This window comes from Sturnira hondurensis, unplaced genomic scaffold (genome assembly GCF_014824575.4).
Source record: "Sturnira hondurensis isolate 20B ecotype Veracruz unplaced genomic scaffold, ASM1482457v3 Scaffold0019978, whole genome shotgun sequence".
Classification (NCBI taxonomy): domain Eukaryota; kingdom Metazoa; phylum Chordata; class Mammalia; order Chiroptera; family Phyllostomidae; genus Sturnira; species Sturnira hondurensis.
Window position 1 is genome coordinate 695121 of NW_028092609.1, and position 15347 is coordinate 710467.

Consider the following 15347-nt stretch of genomic DNA (forward strand, 5'->3'; position numbering starts at 1 on the left):
CAATGGCCTCCCCCCCCCAGCAGCCCTCCCTCCCCATCATGGTGGCCTTTTCAAATAACGGCTCTCTCTACGAAGTCTGGGTTTGCCTGTATTGGACGAGGTAAGTTACAGGCAAATAATGCAAGAAAAACAAAAAGGAAATTCAATACTCCTGGAAGCACACAGCCTATCAATAAAATCATAGTGTAAACACAAAGCGAACTTAGTCACAACGGGTCACAGTGGAAAGAGCTGCAGAGCAGAGACCCCATTCACAGAGGAGTTCCTAGGGGAACCCCCAAAAGAGACAGGACGAAACCGAGGGTGCGGGAGGAAACGGACGGCTGCAGCAAGATGAAACACAGCCCAACCAACCAACACAGAACCTCACACCAAACGCAGGAGGACCAGATTCGGGCGTGACACGTATTTTGAAATCACCAGACAGGGAATTGAAACGAACTATGATTGGCACGTGCAGAGCTCTAGTGGAAAGTGCAGACACACGCAGGAACAAGTGCAAGATGCGAGCGGGGTGTGCCGACGCAAAGAAAACATCAAAAGGAAACGCCGGCGGTAAAAGCGCGGTGACGGAAACGAAGAGTGCCTTCGATGGGCTCATCGCAGATGGGACGTGGCTGGGGAAATCACTGCGTCTGAAGGGTGTTAATAAAAACGCCCCAGACTGAAATTCAGAGGGAAAATAAAAAAAGAGAGAGAACAGAATTTCTAAAAACTGTCGGACAATGTCAAACAGCGTTACATCTTGGTGCTCGGAGAATACCAAGAAGGATGAACACCGAAAACTCTACACCTAGGCGTACTACAGTTAAACTGTAAAGAACTGGGACAAAGAGAAACCCTGGAGAGAAGCCAGAGGGAGGGAAAGCCTATCTACAGAGGAACAAAGATAAGAACTACACAGAGCTTACGAAATCATGCAAGAAGAGTGGACCGAAATATTTACAGTACTGGGAGGAAAAGATCACCAACCTGGAATCCTACATCCAGTGAAATGACCCTTTACACGTGAGGAAGAACCAGACTCTCTGGGAAACACAAAACCTGCAGGAATCCACCACCGGTTGCTCTGGAGCCACAGGCCCTGGCCAGGCAGCTGAGTTGGTTCCAGCATCATCCCAATACGCCAAGGTTGCGGGTTCGATCCCCAGTGGGGCACTTACAAGGAGCGACAAATGAGTGCATAAATAAGTGTAACAACAAACTGATATCTATCTATCTATCTATCTCTCCCCCTAAAAAAATGCTGACAGACTTTCTTCAGAGAGAGGAAAAGTCACGTGGGTCAGAAACTCAGACCCACATAAAGGGAGGCAGAGCCTCCGAGAAGGAACGAATGAAGGCAAGGGGATCCCTTCTGCTTTCGAACTTTCAGCTGATATAATCATTCCACGCTCACAGCAACAACAACCCGTCTGGGGACTGCAGCCTGTGGGTGACGCGGTGGACGGCCGCAGGGCCCACGGGACAGGAGGCAGGATGTGGGATGCTCTGTCCAAGGCCCCCACGCTGCCCAGGAGGGAGCATTGTGTCCTTCGAAACTGGACTTGGGCCACTCGCCGCATACATTGCAAACATGAGAGCAACCACGAAAAGAGAAATATTTAACAAGTGGGGCAAGTCGGGCGTTCCATCACTGATAACAATTACATGGGAACTAGACAAACAGAAGAAATAAGATTAATATTAACTCCGGGGAAACAAAATGCTACACAAAAAAGGAAAGTGATTGGCTGTTCCCAGCACCTCGAGCCCCGACAGTGATCCGCCCACCTGGCATTGTGGGAAGGGGGCGCCCACGGAGACGGTCTGCGTGTGTTTCTGTGGGGCGGTGGAGGCTGCGGGGTGAGGTGGCTGGCGGCACGTGGTGTGTGAAAAGGAGTCAAATCCGCGTCTTCCTGGTTGGAAGTCAACAGGCACAGCCTGACAGTAAGAATTCAAGAAGGAGCGATGTGACGCGTCACGTAGAAATATGAACTTAAGTACCAAAAGGAGTCACTAAAGCACTGGAAGCTGCTGACTCGAGAGGGGTGATGAGGACGGTGACCGCGTGGAGCGATCTGACGCCTGCTGAAGTGTACGCAGAACTTGGGTAAAACAAAAACCGAAGTTAGAAAATGATGGTTACGCTGCCAAGACTCATCAGGAATCAGGATGCGCTTACGTGGCCTCTCCTTCTTGCCCTGGGTCGACGCAGGTCCCTTACAATGTTGCCCGGCCGACGGAGGTTATTTCTGGCGCAAAAATCCACTCGAGTGCACAGAAAAGAGCAGATGAGAGCCACCTGCCACTCACTCCTTGGTCTGGGAGAGACACGGTCAACTGAGGGGACACGAACCTGCCCAGAAGCTCGGTCAGCTCCTCCTCCTCGAGGGGACAGCCGCCCTCCCGCAGTGCCTTCTGCAGCTGGCACACGGACACGGGGCTGCCTTTGGAGTCGCCGAGTGTGGTCAGCGCTCTCCTGACATCTTCGTAGCGGTCCCTCAGCTTGTCCCTGAAAGAGAGCACGTGTCAGACCGCACTAACACCAGGAAGACCAACCGTCTCTTGAAAGCAAGAGTTTCCTGATCGTTCTAAAGTGACGACTGGACGGTTCCTCTAAGGACGGACGTCAGGGGTGTTTTGTGGCCTTCGTGTGACACCCACGTTGAAAGGGGTCTGAAAGAGATTGTAAGTCTGCATTATTATCATTCTATCAGTTACCCTCCGCAAAACCGCATTAAAGGAATTACAGCCTTGTCTTCTTACTAGAACCGGCCCTTTAAGAATGGGACTAAGGGTGAAACACGGTAGGATTTCAGAGGTGCTGTCTCTCCTCGAGGGCTTGCTGAGCGCCTGCCACGTGCTAGGAACTGCTCTGGGCACCGGGGCGCATCCGGTGACTCCCCCGCGCCCTGTGGGGGTTCCATTCCAGCAGGCAGGGCCGGCCGCTCACAGGAGGTCTCGGAGCCCCGCACGAGGGGACTGGGCGAGCAGAGAGCAGGTCCCGACTGGGAATGGCCACCGTGGGAGGTGTGGGTCAGCAGAACACAAGCAAGACCGAGAGATGAAGGAGTCAGTGGGCAGCCACCGCAGGACAGTTGTCCAGGGGGCCCAGGGACAGCCAGTGCCAAGGCCCTGAGGCAGCGGTGCTGGTGCGGGGCACAGGGAGGGTGGAGGGGCACAGCCAGTGTCAGCTGGGGCAAGGGGCCCAGGGACCCCCATTTTTATCAGGTCCCAACAGTGATCCGCCCAGCCGGCAGTGTGGGAAGGGGGGCGCCCACGGAGACGGTCGAGAAACCGGTTTCTGTGTTGAGAAACGCAGCCACCACTTCTGCCCCTGGCCTGGCCAACTGGAGCCTCTCCGTCAGCTTCTCCCATTCATTCTTCTCAGCAGCCCTGCGAGGGAGGTGGGTTGTGGTCGTCCCCGTGGACTGACAGGGACCAAACAGTGCGGGCCTGTGGCAGGCTGCCGGGCCTCGGCCTCGCAGGGATGCAGACGGCATCCAGCTGAGCTTCTGCCTGAAGGGCTGCTTTGCTTGCAGAGAGTGTTCGAGTCGCCATGACCAAAAAAATTACTAAGGGACTGAGAAAGCGTGGGCATCATTTAGAAGGAACAATCTTGCATTTGACGCATGGTGGGTTGGTCAGGACTCCACAGCCTCGGCTCTCCAAACAAGCTGGTCCAGCCATGCCCAGCTGTGCGCATGCCCAGCAGGTGAGGGCTGCGGGGCTTTCACTCAGAGAGAGGAGTGTGCTGGACGCCCTGCACCTGACATCTTGGCTGGGGACTGTCTGTCACCTCAGATGTGTGTTTGTGGGGAGGACAGTGTCTTGAGTCTGCCTGGAAAGATCATTCACAGGAACAGAAAAATCAGATACTGGAACAGGGGCGGTGGGGTGGGACCATCCGGGGAGGGACGCTGCATGGGCCACCTGTCCCCTCCCCTCTGGCCTCCTGTGCGGAGCTGGCCAACATCTGATACAAGGAGAGGCACAAACGGTCCCTCGCTGTACCAACAGCAGTGACACGCGGGTCCCCAACAGGTGTAGGCTGAACTCAGTCCCAGGTAACAAGATGATCACTTGTCACCACAGCTAGAAAATGGAGGCATTCCGCACTGCTTGACCTGGTTTCTAGGCCACCGTTATCTCCACGGCAGAGAGAGTGTGCGCTCAGAGTGAATGAATGGCCAGAGCACAGGACACACCGGTTGGCCAGCCAGACCCGTGGGAGCCGATGTGCAGGGACATGCTGCTGCTGCTGCTCCGGGTCCTTGTCCGACTCCTGGTCTGGACAGTGACACGCGAGCCCGGAGAGGCCACAGTCACGGCTCTGCCGCCTGCACCCCCCTCTGCACCTCAGGACCACCCTGCTCACGCACAGGTGCCCCACACGGCTGTGATTCGGATTTTCAACACAGACGTCGGCAAGAAAGGAGCAAGATGTGGAAAATGAGTGTGAGTCTGAGAAGACTCTGCTTAACCTGAAAAGGTGTGTCTAGGGCACAGCCGGCAGAACTGGTTCTGCAGGTGTGAGAGGCAAATGCGCTGTCCTGGTCCCCGGGATGTGACACTCTGCCAGTCTCATCCGCATTTCGGTTGAAATGAGGAAGAAAAAGTCCCGGAAACCGAACCCTAAGGGTCATCTGGGAGACGGTTTTCCCCTCCACATCAGGACGGAGGGGGTTGTGCCTTTTGGTGAAATCAGGCCTGCCCTTAGTGGACAGGACGGTCCGGCAAAGAGGCCGGGGTGAGTGCGAACTAGGTAGCTGAGCCGGGGGTCAGCTGCGCGGTGAGCAGGAACCCGAGCAAGAGCGTGCCGCACGAGCCGGTGGGGGGGCTTCCTCTCGGAGCCTTGTCACTCACACGTGGCAGGAGGGGAGGGCAGACGAGCGTGGGTGATGAGGCGGCCCTGTCTGATAAAGACGAACTCCCCTTCTCCATTACCTCAATGGCATGTTTGGTTTATAGCAATCTTGTGCGTGGACGTATTTCTCCTTTAAATTTCAGACGCGATTCTCTCGGTAATTCAGTGCCTCCGATGGCACCCCGGGCCCTCCTCTTAACCCTCGAGGAGCCGTTACACTTCGTTTCTGTGTCCAGGGCTTCCTCCTCCCTCTGGAGATTCTCCGGCAGCACGCCGTTCGGCCATCTGGGGCTCTGTGAGGCGCTGGGGACAGAGGGCTGATGTGACACACGGGGGGGTGACCTCAGCCACAGACTGAGGCTGCTCAGCCAAGTCTGCACTGGGGCATGATGGTCACGTCAAATGGGGCAGAATTCCCTCCTGTGTCACACATTCTTAGGCTATGACACTGGTGACTAGTTTTAAACTCCGAAAGCAATCCTCAGTCTCGGCCCAGGTGCAACCTGGCGTGCCCTTTGCACAGCAGCTTCCGCTCCATCGCGGCACACGTGCCGTTCCACGTGCCACTTCCAATCAGCCACAAATGTCTCCCGTGGTCTCCGTGGGGTGCTTGTCACAGGCATAGCCTGTTTTGTGTCCCCTGGGGCTGCACTTTACAGGCTAGTGGGCTCCCTGGGCCCGGCAGGTGGTCCCAGCTTCTGCACGCCAGCCCACTGCTAACCGGCGGCCTCTCCTGCAGTATTGCTTTGGTCTCAAGTCCTCGAAACAGAAGTACCGAGTTAAGGAATGTGCCTGTCCATTCATTCCTCCATCCAACAAGCATCCACCGGGCGCCCGTGAGGGGTCAGGCACTGGGTAGAGACGGGCTCTCCTTTACGGAACTGCAGCCCGGGGGTGCGGGCGGGCCACACGCAGCAAATACCCAGAGAGAGGAAGCCCCAGGGGCGGCCCACAAGGTAGGGCAGTGCTAGAGTGTGACCCAGCCAGGCAGGCAGGCTTGCCGCCATTAACTCCTTCAGAACTCTGCGACTTCGCACCCATGGCTGGAATCTGCAGCAGTGAACGAGTACCACAGTTTCACAGCCTCGCACCCAAAAACGACGTCTGCACCGTTCATTCACCGAGGGTGGGGTGCACCCTGGGCCGGCTCCTGGTCCCAGGACGCTCGCTGACTCACCTGGCCGACGCTGCCTTCCCGGCGCTCTGCGGCAGCTCCAAGACCTTGGCCGGCCCCTGCTGCGGCTTGGTGAAGTGACCCATGAAGTTGAAGTAGTCCTCCGCATAGGGTCGGTGGACATCTGCTGAGTGGTCGATTCCCAGCTTCTGCAAGAACTCCTGGTGAGTTAGCTGCCCTCTCCCCTCAGTGTCGTAGCTGAAAGACAGCAAATGGAACGGTTGTCGGTAGCTGCCGTGGTCGGTGCTCCAGGCTCGCCCGTGTCTGCGAGCGGCTCCCTCGTTCCCCAGCACCCAGCCTGCTCTGTGGACCGGCAGGGCCAGCTCACCCCGGGGGGGCCAGACACACAGAACCTCGGGCCTTGGGCCAGGCCGGAGCTGAGTCTGCGTTCACCAAGGTCCCCGGGCAACTCACAGGCACAGTGAAGTTCAGAACCCACTGCTCACATCCACAGAGGGCTCACCTCCTGCCAGGTGGCCCCGGTCCACCCCAAGAGACAGCAGCTGAACGTGCTCACCTGTCATTCTGATGTGACCACAGAAAATTAAAATCAACCCTTTCATTCATTCCAGAGTTTTTATTGAGCACCTACACGCAGCAGAACGATGCTATGGCTTAGAAGAAAATTCTTCAAAAACCCGTTTAAAACTGGAAAGTGAAAGCCGCTTGATTCAAATGCCCCATTTGCTCTGACGAGATGCCGATTATACACAACCGGTGGGAGAGGAAAATGAGGTAGGAATTCTGCCATGTACCTTTCATGTCATTTTCTATTAGTGAAGTTTTCTGAATTATAATTCATTTAAAAAGGTGTAATGGAGGATTTTTACCTCCCAACATTATTCAAACAGAGTAAAATTACTTCAATAAAAAATTTTAAGGCAAATTGCCAATTTTCTCTAAAGAAAAAAGCATTTATTTTCAACATCAAGACCTTGACCCTCATCCATTAGGTGACAGTGGCATTTGTGGGGGCAACTCTTCCCAGATGAACCCAGAGTCTTGAGGACCAAGACTGTATTTGGCAATGTCGCGGGCAGGGCTCTCTGGCAGGCTGCTGGGGGGACGGTGGCTGACTGCATGGTGTGTGGCCGCTGTCCCTCACGGCGCGGAGCCTCCCCTTACCACCAACTGACCAGACACCAAAGGACCCGCAGACCCCGGGCTCTGGGACACACGGCAGCCTCTGCCTAAGCCTTACTTGAATGACAACAAAGAAAATGCATTCACTTACCCAGCTGGCTTTCTTGTCCTTAACGGGTGGAGGGTGGGTAGGGGGTAGAGGGGCAAGAAGCCCGGACAAATGTTTCCCACATTTGTGCTAGAATCTGCAGAGCGTCCCAGGCATCAGACGCATCTGCCCTTCCCGAAGGCCGAGGAGGCTTCCCGTTAGGGGCCTGTGAGCCCCGCTTCCTGCTGCCATGGGGCTCCCACCACCTGATCAGTGTGCAGGCTGGTCTTACCGTGGAGTCCACCCGAGACGGGAAGGGACTCCCCTCTGGCGACAGAGGCAGCAAACAAGAACCTGGAGTCACACCCCTGCTCATCAGCCTCGAGACAGGGCCAGGCCCTTGACCCCGCCGGGGCTGTTTCCTCATCTGCCACCACGGGGTCCCATGTCTCAGCTCGGCTCTGACGTATCTACGAGCCCTTGATGACCTTTCCAGGCGACTGGTGTTAGTCCGGCGTTGGTGCTGCCTTTCTACCTCTGTTCGGTGGTCTTTGTCTCTGACACAGAACAAAGTGACACGCCCACCGGGGAGGCTGTGGACTCTCAGAGCCCTGGGCCCCGCCTGCCAGCCAGGGCAGAGGTCCAACGTTCACAGCAGCAGCAGCAGCAGCAGCAGCAAAGGCCAGCGCCGCCAACACGTGGCCTTCCCTACCGGTGGACGGAGCCCGCGAACTGCTCGAAGGGGGCCAGCGTCCCGTCAATGCACCAAGGCCTTCATTTCTTGAGTCTCTAGGGTGAGCTCAGGGCCGTGTCTCTCTGTGAACTGCCTCAGGCCTGTGCTTCTGCCACTGCAGTGATGAGTCCTGCTACCCTGCTCCAGACCCCCTTCCAACAAGCCCCCAAGGGCTCCCCATCCCTGAACAAGGGAAAGGAGAGTGCACAGACAGCCCCGCCCACAGTCAGCCGCTCTCGGAACCTCTCTCCAGTCCAAGGTGCTGGACAGCGCTGACCGCTCCACCTTCCCCGATTCGTCTAGGGCGGGGGGCCTTGTCGGGTAGGTGCCCAACTCTCCTCTCTCCCCCTGCCTGCCCCAGGGGCCAGCGGGCCCTCCTTCCCCGCAGACGCACCTGGGAGCCGTCCCAGCATCCCTCCACCGACAGCTCCCCGCTCCGCCCAGCCTGGGCTCCTGCTTTCGCCCTCCCTGTTCCACTGTCCTGTGCCCTCCTCTGGTGTTCGTCCCAGTGGACGCTGCGCCCCAGGGTTTGGGGGGGGTGCCACCCCCTGAGCACCAGCACCACCAGTCATCTCTGCGTTGTCTGAAAGGCCCACACAGGGGGAGGCCTGGATGTTCGCCCGCTGGACCCCCGTCCTCTGCCCCCTCGGACAGACCAGCCTCTCAAATCTACTGAGACAGGAAACGGGCGGGGAGCCTACACTGGCCCTGGGCTGGAGCTGGTCAGAAAACCAAACAAACAAACAAGGAATCAGTAAGAATTTCAAGTTGCTTTTCTAAACTAGATGCAACAGAGCCCACCCAACTCTGAACCTGGCTCCTCCTCCTCCCGGGGAGGGGGGGCGGCCGGGGAGGAGGAGCCACCAAGGAGCGGGCATCCAGGCCTGGACTGCACCTGTTCACGAGAGCAAAGCCGCTCCTGGCCACACCCGATCCCCAGGTGGTGACCGAAGGCTGCCGCTGAGTCTGCAGCAGGTCCCCAAGACCTTGGGGCAGGGAGCCAGCCAGGCTTCAGGTGTCGCTTACCGCATCCAGAGCTTTTCGAATTCTCGCGGTGTGAGGGGAATGTCGAAGCCAAACAGCACGTTCCGTACGTCCCGCCGACGCAGAATGCCGGTGCCCTCGCTGTCCGTTTCCAGGAAATTCTGCAACAGCAGGGGGTGGCTGTCAGGGAGCCGTGGAACGGGTTCACAGCAGTACCAACGGCTCTCCCTCGTCACTATCTGAGACGATCTACCCCACGACCCCCACCCTGTCCGCCTGCGTAACTACCTTTCATCTGAGTCCTGAGGACCTCACCACCGCTCTGCCGAAGGGGACAGGGCGAACACGGACAGGTGCTCTGTCCCGGGGGGGCTTGTTTCTGGGTAACGTGTGGTCTCAAGTGTGTGGCCTTCGTGCTTCTCCTGACAACGTGGGGTCAAAACTATGAGAACTAAAGCTCCCCTCCCCTGCCCCGAGCCTGGAGGTCACCACCTCGGCGCTGACGAGGATGCACCCCTTCGGCTGTGAGAGAGGGAATGCGGGACCCGAGACTCCAGCTGTCGTGACAAGATGATACAGGGCCACCCTAACGTCCCTGTGGGGGACAATGGTGTCTGGAGGTCTGTCGGGTGTTTAAGAGGACCACGGGCGAGGGGAGCAGGTAACGCCTAAGGGTGCTCAGCGCTACCTCAAACCTTCTCAGGACAGCCCGGCCCGGTAGGCGCACCCAGGTGCCAAGTCCTCCCTCCGAGACCAGGAACAAGGCGCGCACACCCCACCGCCCTCCACGCGTCACTGTGTGGGAGCTCCACGGCACCACGCGGGACACGCGGTGCAGGGAAGTGGGAAGGAGGCGTGAAAGGTGCAGCGCTGGGGCAGGGAAATGCCACTGTCACATTCGCAGTCAGCTGCCTGCCTGTACAGGAATACAAACCTCCACACACGAAGTGTTACAGTGAGAGAACTTAGCAAGAAACCTGGATTCTACGACCGTAGGCAAAATCTTCCACCTTGTATGTATCAGACACAGAAAATGAATTTTTTGGAAATAACATTTACACATAGCATCAAAAACAGAAAGCCCTAGGGACAGTCTCACCAGTGCCGGCAAGACTGGCACGTGGAGCGCCGCGGGAAGGCGGGCGGGGGGCCGGCACAGGTGCAGGTGCGCCCGCTCTCGAGCCCGCAGACCCCGACAGGCGCTTGTTCCCCACTGCGGAACCGGACGGACTCCCGGGGACCAGGAGCAGGGACCTGCCTACCGGCCCATGGGGGTGTGTCCCTAAGTGACGGCGGCGACATTGCAGATTCAGTGCTGGTGCGGGACAGACGGACTGACAGACCAGCACGGAGCACCCGGCGCAGCCTCCACGCAGGAGAACCCCCGGAGCCCTGCCACAGCACGCCCACGGACACCCGTGCCGGGTTTGGCTCGGAAGGTGGAGGGTGAGGGGCTAAGCCCCTAGGAGGGAATGTGAACTAGCTTCCCGACTTCTTTGGTGAGACCTTCGGGGAAACGCGGATAGGCCTGACCGCGTGAAAAAGAACTATTTCAGAAGGTACCCTGTACAAAGGGCCCAGACAGAACGAAACAGGAGGACGTTCGCGTCACCCACTCGCGTCACCTGTCTCTTACGACAGACGAGTAGCCCGCCCAGCCAGAGTTCCTGCTGGCCAATGAGAGGAAGGCAGGGCACCCGAGTGGCAACTGTGCCCGGCAGAGGCAGGACTTCACAGGCAGGAAGCCTGACTGGCGGATAAAAGGTGGGAAGATGCCCAGTCTGCTTAGTAACCGCCGAAGGCCGGTTGAAGCTGCCGTGGGACGCTGCCGCCCGCCCGCCAGAGAGGTCAAGGGTGAGACGGCGGACAGCGGCGGGGGCCACGACGGCGGCGGGAGCAGCTGCAGCAGGAGCTCTGTGGCCACGAAGCCAAAACCAGGAATGGCCTGGCCCCTCCCGGGCGAGGCGGCCGACCTAGTCCCAGACGCTGGCTCCGTTCCACTCCTTCATCTGGGTGGTGGTTACGCGGAGGGATGCGACTCGCAATGCACTTGAACTTATTTAAAAATGTACACACGTCGTTTTTATACGCATCACAGCACACGGATGTGCACATACTCTATGCATGCACAGTAACATACACATGTTATTACTGTGTTCTACTGTAGTCACAACTTGAAAAACAATTAAGCTTAAAAATATTAGGTCTGAAAGATTTCAAGGTCCCTTTAAAAAGTTACAGCACCTAATGGCCTTAATACCACTCGATTGGTAGTTAAAAATGGTTCCGATGGTCATTTTTATGGCGTGTGCACCTTACTGCAACTTGACAGAACACAGCCTACAGCTCGTCAGGCCTGCGGTGACCTGTGCCCGGCCCACCCACCCAGCCTGGCCCTGGAAACCACCCAGCTGGCTCCCCGGACTCGGCCCTGCTGAACTCCCTGCAGCCCCGCCCAGCGGGCGGTCCCCACCGCCCCTTCCTCCTCGGTGCCCACCTCGCACAGAGCCACTGCCTCCGTCACGTGCCCCCTCACCCCTACACTCCTGCACACCTTTGGGGTTCTGACAACAGGGACAAAGAGGGCTGTCCAGGCCGTGCGGGTGGAGGGCATCTCTGAGGAGCGAAGGTCCACACAGAGAGAGAAGAAGTCAGCACATCCCAGGAGAGGACGGCCCAGCGAGGCAGGAAGGGGCCCACAATGTCAGGAGCCAGGGAGGAAGCCGTTCGAGAGGCGTGGACGTAAGGCAGGAGCACAGACCTGCCTGCAGCCCCTCCTCCGGGCGCCCTCCGGCAGCCTGCTCGCTCCTCCGCAGTGCCCCCAGCTTTGTCAGTCATCTGCCTTTGCCCGTTCCCATCCCCTTCCCGGGCCTGAGAGCTCTGCGGGGCTGAGCAGGCCCTACTGAGGACAGGGGATGGGGGAGTGGCTGCCCAGGAGCCCTGAAGGACTGAAAAGACCAAGCCCCCCATTGGGCGCAGGCCAAGAAGGAGCAAACTGAACGAAACAAGGTGAAGACACCCTCAAAGTAATGGGCAGTGACTTTCATAACGGCAGCTTTAAAACCACTTTTTAAAGTGAAGATGACGTGCTGTGTGGTGACCCGGTGACCCCAGAGCCTGGCACCCAGACCACGGCCACTCGGGACACGCGGTGCACGCTCTCCTTCTAAATGCACTTCCTAGGGCCTTGGCAGCACAGGGAGAGCGGTTTTCTGAAGTGCGTTCTTACTGTGGGAAAGTAAATATGGCAGCATCTCCCACTTTTCATTTAAGTTTCTAATTCACACCAAACCTGAGAGAAAGCCAGGAATTTCTATTGTGCAACTCCTATAATTTCCTACTTTCCGAAACACCGATCGACCTTGAAGGTGAGGACTTGCGTTGACACAGCATTTTAAGACTACAGGGGTCACGGCGTCGGGCCTACAGCGCAGTTTCCGCCTCAGTGACTGGGCCCCGGGGAGCCTGGAGCACTGAGAGCCCCCCTCCCTCTTAGGGAGGTAAGCGCTCCTTACCTTAGACAAGTCCGACCATCTGGTCTTTGCTTTGGTAACGAGGTACTGGTGAGCCTGCTCGCAAGCTAGTTCGGAATCTGTGACCTTCTGTTTTGCTCTTAAAAGAAAAATAAACAAATAAATACATATGGAGATGTTTAAATCTGGTGGACTTAGTTCTCCCCGCAGGGTCCCCCGGCCCTGCTGCTTCAAAGGTCCCGTTACAGCCTGTTATTTCCCGTCTGCTCTGACTTAACTTTTAAAATACAGCTTCTCTCCCCAGCTGCATGGTGGGGAGTCACCAGTGTGCGTGAGTCCTGATGTATTCTCAGTTAAATGCTGTTGAACTTTTCCCATAACAGGCAGGGCTCGCTGGGTCTCACAGGGGAAGATGCGATGTAACGTGAAGTATCTTTGGAAGAAAACCACTAAAAACATTCATCTCTGGGATGACGAACTGGAGCGACAATGGGGAGGGAGGCCAGCAGTCCAGGAGCGACGGGAAGCACCTCACAGAGTCCTGGCATCTGCTAGGGTTCAAGGTTTCCAGGAGGCCAAGCTGCTCCGTTCCATTTACTCACTCCTGGGATGAGGGGCCTGTGCTGGTGGCCTGGCCCTGCCACGGGGTGGCGCGGGGGAGGCTGTGGCTGAAGGACTGGGGGTGCCCCCGTGTGTGGGAGCCTGCCGCCCCCCCACCACTTCTCTCTCTGCAGCTGCCTGGCTCCCAGAGGCATCAGTCCCTCCGGTTTGGGGACCACCGCTGCTCCACACCCAGGCCTGCCCCTGTAATGTTTCCCCTGTGGAGGCCAAGCACTCAGGACGGTCCGCTGGCAAGACGGGTTACAGGTACACGTCCCCTGGCAGTTCCCCAAAGGGGTCCCCACTGTGCACGTGCCCGGATCCCACACGGACCCTCAAGTGAATCTCTCCACAAGGCATGCAGGAAGACCAGGGCGGGGGACAGCCCACAGGTCCCAGTCACCCCGCTGAGGAAACACAGGGAGGTGTGTCCCCACGCCACAGGGGACAAGATGTGGGTAATGCTCAGAGCAGCGCTGCTGTGACGACGACCCCGGCACATGACACAGGGGCTGGGAACACGACGCGGGTTTCCAGGGTGATGGCTGCCACCAGGGACGTGGCACACGGCATCCTGCGTGGCCCCGCGGTGCTGGCCCTGCCGGTCCCTTTGCAGGGAAGGCTGCGGCTCCCCACCTGGCCCTCGGGCGCCCAGGAAGCTTTCCTCGCGGCCATTTCCCTTTTTATCGGAAACAGCAGGCGTGGTGTCCACTTCAATGTCACCCCTCACAGGAAAAGTTCCAGCAGGCCCAGTGCTCTGTGTAGGGGAGGGCCGCCTCCCGGGCGCCCCATGCCGAGGACACTCCTTCCACTCCACGTTCTGGTCTAGATGAACAAGCGCAGCCCTGCCCGAGTGCGCGGCCCCAGCCAGGGTCAGGACCGGAGGAGACGGCCCACAGCTCCCGGACCAGGTCGGCTCTCCTGGAACGTCCCGCCACGGTCAGACATTTCCAAAGCAGACATTTGCCAGCCAGCCTGGCATGGCAGCGAGAATCCCCCAACCCGGCAGCTACAGCCGCTCTCCACCCGGCCTCTCCTGGCAGCGCCCTCTCAGAAGTTCTGTGGCTCTCCGACAGCCACCCACCTGCCCCTCACACCACAGGGTGGTGCACAGGGCCGGCACCCAGGGTCACCGAGCCCAGGGTGGCCGTCATCACCCAAGGCCCACACTGTGCTGCTGAGCTGTGTGCTGCCCAGAGGGGGTCTTATGCGGAGCAGCTGTTCATCGATGAATGACATAGACCTTGACCTCCGTGTCTTGGTGTGCACAAATTCTCGCATCTTCTCAGTTCGCAGGGTGCAAAAGACCAGCTGGGAGGAAGTGGGTCTCCTCCCGACCCTATGTTCCTGCTGAGACGAAGCTGGGGAGAGACTGCCTGGCTTCCCTTCCCCTCCTGGCAGACGTCGGCGTGCGGGTCCAGACACCTGAGAAAACCACACTGGACGCCTCTCTTCCCTGAGCTGACCCGGGCTCTGGGCTCACCAGCTGCTTCCATGCTGCCAAGTCCAGGATGTCGCGGACTTTTCTGTGACATGGAGCACTCGAACTGCCTCTCTCCTCCCCACTGCCTCGCAGCGCTGCTCCTTAAATGCCACCCCAGGCTGGAATGCCAACCCAGGGCCTGGCCTCAGCATCACATCCCCCTACTGGCTCCCGATAACCCTTGGCTTTCTCTCTCCTTCCACTTGAAGTTTATTTACTCATTCAAGAGGCCAGTCCGTCTCCTGGTGTCCCTGGGCGCCGCCCACCCAGACCTCCGGCCACAGGGCCTGTGCCCTCACCTCTTTTGCCATTCCATCTCTCCCAACTGCCTACCGGACTACACAGAACCATGGAATCTCCAGGGGAAGAGCCCAGAGATCAGCCAGTCTAACCCTCTTCACTACTTCACACTAAGGTTTGGGGAGCGCAGCAGGACCGCGGTGCATTCTCATGACAACGGCCTAGAAGGACTGTAGGGCCTAGGGGCACACGTCCCCTGCCTCAGCCTTTAGGCTCCTGCTAAGTCCTGCCCACACCCAGAGGACACCCCCGGGCCTCCCGGAGTGCTCTCTCCGAGACCCCGGGCGGCGCTCTACTTCCTCAAAGTCCGAGCGTCTGTCCAAGCAGCCCGCGCCGACTCCGTCTGTGTTCCAGGCCACAGGCTAGGTTATCTTCTTAGTGGTTCCCCATCTATGTCTCCCATTGTACACACTTGTCTCCTCTGGAGAGTTCGGAGGTCCTCCCACAGCTCTTCCGGAAGTTATTTACTCCCCCTCCAAGTGCTGGCCCTGTCGGTCCGGACTTCCTTTCGGCCGGTCCTCCGTCACAGACGCAAGCACACCCGTGTTATGTGCTGCCTGGGTCCTTAGGGCATTATGGC

At 58.2% G+C, this 15347-nt stretch overlaps 1 protein-coding gene across 1 annotated transcript in view; it reads right to left on the reverse strand.

Annotated features, from left to right (window-relative positions):
• EFCAB6 (EF-hand calcium binding domain 6) overlaps positions 1-15347 on the reverse strand; it is a 152251-nt gene that overhangs the window by 33079 nt on the left and 103825 nt on the right. The window contains exons 21-24 of the mRNA XM_037028488.1: positions 12427-12523; positions 8954-9072; positions 6027-6221; positions 2339-2494 (exon numbers count right to left, since the gene is read on the reverse strand). Of these exons, the coding sequence (XP_036884383.1) occupies positions 2339-2494; positions 6027-6221; positions 8954-9072; positions 12427-12523 (567 nt within the window). The remainder of the gene's footprint in view (positions 1-2338; positions 2495-6026; positions 6222-8953; positions 9073-12426; positions 12524-15347) is intronic.